Below are 5,292 nucleotides of genomic sequence, written 5' to 3'. Positions count from 1 at the left end.
TTTTTAATTTTTTAAATTTTTTTCCTTCCATTTACGTTAATTTTTTTTTACTTCGTTTTATTTTAAACATAAATATATTGTGATAATACAGTTTTATTCATTGTTTATCACAAAGGACTTGCTTGAAGGTATGCAGGGAGCTGGAAGAGGGTCAAGTGAGACCTGGGTTTGTAGTATGCATAGCATAGTATGCTCAAGTCTTCGAGCTTTCCCAGTGTTTCTTTTCATTTGCATGTTGTTGTTTGGACTGTATTACAGTGTAGAAGACAGTGCTTTGCAGGTGTCCAGTACCAATACTATGCCATACAGCCTTTCCCAAGCCAGCCCTGAACAGATAACAAGGGTTTGTAAGTACAAACAAAACACAAAGGTAGTGAAACTGCAACATATTTAAGTGTCAAGGTTATGTATTTATTCTAATTCCTTGTAACAACGTGATCTTGGTAACACAGAGCCTACTTCTTTGTGATTGAACTTGGCTTTATTTAGATTTGCCTTTTCAGGTTAACTCAGTATTAGCTGGTCATCTTTGTAACACCTGTATTCTCAGCATGAATTTAAAATTCACAATCCTCATAACGAATGGAAAAATACGAAAAGAGTTATTTTGCCCCTCTCCAAAAGATACAAAATAGTGCATCACTAAATGAAGAGGGGGAGGAAAAAACTGTATTGGACAGGGATTAATTTTGACTAGGATTTTCATTTTTGGAACACATTCTTCACTTTCCTGATAAATGAGAAATAGAGCTTATTTTAGAGTCAGGTTGCTGGTTTTTTGAAGTGCCTAAAAAAGCATTGCCGACTCTCTGAGGGATTTAACACTTTCCTCCTGTGTCAGATTTTGCTCCCTCCTAGCCTCAGTGATAAAATTCTAGGCTGGTTCCTGAAGCCATTCTGTTCTGCTCATCAGTTCTCAGCTGGGTTACTTCAGGAACTGGAGTCCAGATAATGCATGGTATATACAAAAACAAAGAACTATAATAATTCACTTGTTCTTACATTTTTCCCCTGCATTCTTCTCTCTGCTTTTTCTAAAGTGAGGGAGGGCATCCTGCCCAGCTGGTCTACGTCAACCTTACTTCTGGCAAGAGACGAACAAACAGCTGCTTTTGCAGCAAGTGAAGCTGCTTATGGATGAACAATTCTGCCTCTGTCTGAGCAGGGGTGACTCATGCAGGCTTTGTCACTGAGTGGCAAGAGCTCTGTAGTACTAAAAAAGAAAAAAACCAACTCTTTAAATATCACACATTAGCTCTATTGATAAAGAACTGTTTTGATAGCTTGACTTGTTTTTCACAGCTTTAATGTTTGCTACTAGTGGGATGCAGTCACTTGGATTAGCAAGAATATATTAATCTGGTGACATTTTACTTGTTGAAATCGTGTTAAGTACGTCATCAGTTAGGCAATAACAAATTACTTGCATTTCATTTAACAAAACTAATTTTTTCCTTTAATTTCAGCTAGAATTCTATCGGCACAAATAATAAAACTTCTTCAAGCAGTCTCTGGAAGGATTTGTTGCTGCAGTTTGAGAAATACAGCAATAGTTAAACTGCAGTGCTCCAGCAACGGATATCTAACACTATTTATTTTTATGATTGATCACAATCTCTTATCAGTTCTGAGACATGAAAACTATTCTACGTTTATGATAGTTATTTGTAGATCTTTTTCCTTCCTAACATTGCGGCAGCAATGCTGGGAGAACGATTACTGAAACTTAGAAGAGGATAGTTAGGAAATCTAATTCTCTCTTGTAAAAGGGTGAAAATGGAAAACATAAGAAAAGGATTTTGGAGGCTTCTGGAAGACTGGATGACTCAGTTGCCTTCACTTGCATTCCTACCCGTGCAAAGAAATAATTTTGTAAGCTGTCGAAGGCAGTGCAAAGCAAGAGGAAGATGCGAGGAAAACAATGCCTGCAGTATTACTGACAGTTCATTATTATGAGGCAGACAATCATTCATGCACCAGCAGTGCAAAATATTAAATGTGGAGCATATGTTTTGGCAGAACTGGGACTTAACATAGCAAATTTGCATAGTTTTGGTCCACTTTTTAAGATTTTCTAGGCAACATGGTGAAGACAGTTGCTGTCAGTGACTGTGGCTAAACATGATGGTTTCTGCCTTCTGTGAAGAATGGTTGTGCTTGTTTTCCTTTTCCTTCTGCATGTTTTATCGATGAACAGGAATGTACAACGTTGGTGCAGGCATTGCCTGTGGACTCCTAGCTGCACAGCAACTATCGTAGTAAAGCCTGTTTCAGGTGTTGTGGGTGTGCCTCAGAGTTGCTAGTTTATAAATAATTATTTTAGCTGACATTGATTAAGAAAAAACGGTGATATTAAAATAATAAAGGCTGGTGGCTTGCAACACTGAATTGTTTTGGTTAACAATCTATGAGTTCTTGACAAACACGAGCTATCTCTGGTAAGGTGCCAATAATTTAAATCCACTCTGCTGTGGATGCTGTTCACAGAATCTGGAGGATAGCATTAATGAAGTTTAGCAGTCCTTTCCTCGGTGATTTCTGAACGACAGAAATAAAAAATACAGCAGCCAGAGGGCAGGTGTATAAAGTTTATAACAAAGCACTAATATATGAAATAAACCCTTAACCTTCTCGCATAACACTTAGTGTCTCTTTGGGTCACAGCATTTTCAGGGAAGAATTTTATAGCAGGTGGTGCTCCCTCATGAGACATTTGCAATGCAGAATTAAAGGACTTGGCCTGTTCTGCCCTGTCAACTCTCTGATTGGCCAACTGTCTGGAAGAAGCACTCTGTTGTTTTATGGATTGGTATTTTATTTTATTTTATTTTATTTTATGTATGTTTATAATGCTACTTCTATGGCTTGAATTTGGATTTCTGAAGCATTTTTTTAGTAAGATTTCATATGTATTTTTTTTCACCTCAAAACTAGTAGTAAATAAAGAGTTCTGTTATTGGCAGACTGAGTGACCTTGCAAATAATAATTGCTGCCAGTTATAATTGCATCTTATGCCTCACCCCCTCCTGGGCTAGAGGAGAGTTGGTCATAGTGCATGAGTCACAGCTCTGATCCAGTTCCCAGCCGGGTGCTGAGCCTCTCACAGAAGTTGCCTGCTCTGCTGCAGGCATTGGAGGCATTGGTAAAGTGTGATTCCCCTTCCTGTTTCCAGTTTTTCTGAACAAGACTGAGTCCTCAAAATGTCATTACATTTGTTTCTTACCACCTTTCTTACTAACAGGAGATTTCTAGAAATTAAATGAATCAAACGGAATGACATCACGTTACCATACCTTCTGTTCATCAGCCTTTTAGCATTTAAGAAACCCAGTCCTGTAGTTACGAAGCCATTCCAGGACTTGCTAGTTGCCTTTTTGACTTAACTTGTTTTGATAAAGAAATTAATAGGAATTATATCTCTTAGGATCCATTCAGCCTTACTAACTGTGCAGTGGTTTGTACTTTCCCTGTGGGGATAGGGAAATGTAGTTTGCCAAAACCAGTTACTTAGGAGGTGGGGCACAGCTTCCCCTGAACAAGTGAATGCTTATCAGAACAAGTTGTACTAGCTTCAGTGACTTCCACTGAACTGGAGCTGAAATAAGTGGGACGGATGATTTTGGTAGTCTGTCTTGCATCAGCAGGATTTTAATTGGCACATTGCAGCTATGGTGACTGGCATTCCATAAATACCAAAGATAGATTTTAATGTACAATCTTCTACTTCAGAAGATTGATTTTTTTCCTCTGCAATATAATGATGTACATTAATTCCATGGTGCAGTCAAAGATATGGGGAAAGTCAGGCTTGTTATTGTGGTGGGTTTCTCTAGTCTCTGTGGAGTTCCTACAAATGAGGCCTTGGGGAGACAACATCTTTGCCTAGTTGTACTCAGTATAAACAACTGTAAATGCTGAATGCCTTATAGACTGATACCTTAATACTCTGATTTTTGAAAGGTAGTTGCTTTTTGCTTTGGATCTTGAATGTAACTGTGGATTAATTCAAGTCAGACTGTCTTCAGCATCACAAAGTTCATTATTTGTTTGAGCATTTTGACCAAGTCTTTTTTGGTTTTGGCCCGTTGTTTTTATTTTTAACGTGAATTAACTTTTGTGAGTAGATGGAGAAAATAATGCACAAGCAAATATATTAGCAGCTCTTAAAACAAATTCGGTACAGATGTAGTGCAGTCGGATTTTAAGTGGAATTAGTGAAATGAGCCTGGGCAAGTCACTTCATGCCTTTTTTTCCTAACTAGGAGGAGTTCTCTGCTGCAAAGAATTTTAAGGTTTAGCTACGAAAATGGCTTTCTGAGAATTCTCTAGTTTTAGTCTGATGCAAATTACTGCCTGTCACTCCTAAAAAAAACATTGACCATGTGTATGTGTTTACGTGGTCTTTCATCATTTGTATACTCTGATAATCGTTGCTGCAGGTTCTAATTCTAATTCCTGTTGATGCTGTGGCTGGAATTTTTCACTGAGAACAGGACTGAGCCCTCAGCTCAGAAGATTCTCTCTTTAAAAAATACTAGTTGTTTGGCCTGAAAGAGATGGCATCTATGACTGCTTTTCTCTTCCTAGTGCAGATGTACTGTGATGCTACAGACTGTGTTCTCTTGCTTACCGAATCTTTCTGTAATTGCAGCTCCTTCGAATGACAATAGCAAAGCAAAGACTTGGAGATGATGAAGTTGGGGCTCGCCACTTTGCAGCTCATGAACGGGAGGACCTTGTTCAACAGCTGGAGAAGGCTCGAGAACAGGTAATAACTAAATGGGCATACACTGCCATGTTTTACACAGCTAGTGCAGTAGCAAGTACATGATTGCTTCTACTGCGTTTGGAGGGCTGGTAGCTGATTAACATTGCAAACAGTGGCAAAGGTGTTGGGATATTTAATTAAATAGTTCTTACTCAGCACTATCTTAAATACACATACGTGGTTAGAGTGAGTTTCCTGAGAAATCTCAGGAATTTCTTCTTTAGATTATTGATTTTATTCTTTTTATAATTCTGACAATTGAATGTTGTCGATGAATGTCAATGAAAGAGACTCCGTAGTGAAGGCTGTCACAATACACCACAGTATGTGGTGACTGATGCATGTCCTAAAGATACTCTCTGAATCAGATGTTCTGTAGAAGTGTTGTTAGTCTCCTCTTCCTCCTGTCTCTTGACTATTTCTTCCTCTCTTTTGAAAAATCCTTGCATCAGATCTCTTTTCCCTACCTCAAGTCTGTATTAATCCTATATACCATGCAGCATCCAATTAATCAGACTCTTTC

General features: G+C 38.3%; 1 protein-coding gene across 1 annotated transcript in view; it reads left to right on the top strand.

The window, feature by feature from the left end:
- Window positions 1–3,056: 3,056 nt before the first annotated feature.
- Window positions 3,057–5,292, top strand: part of CCDC149 (coiled-coil domain containing 149) — a gene marked incomplete at its 3' end in the record, with an annotated part of 19,431 nt that continues 17,195 nt past the window's right edge. The window contains exons 1-2 of the mRNA XM_010139083.1: window positions 3,057–3,143; window positions 4,653–4,769. Coding sequence (XP_010137385.1) covers window positions 3,057–3,143; window positions 4,653–4,769 — 204 coding nt within the window. The remainder of the gene's footprint in view (window positions 3,144–4,652; window positions 4,770–5,292) is intronic.

Source organism: Buceros rhinoceros, unplaced genomic scaffold (assembly GCF_000710305.1).
Source record: "Buceros rhinoceros silvestris isolate BGI_N320 unplaced genomic scaffold, ASM71030v1 scaffold30876, whole genome shotgun sequence".
Taxonomy (NCBI): Eukaryota; Metazoa; Chordata; class Aves; order Bucerotiformes; family Bucerotidae; genus Buceros; species Buceros rhinoceros.
This window is presented reverse-complemented; position numbering and strand designations above follow the sequence as displayed.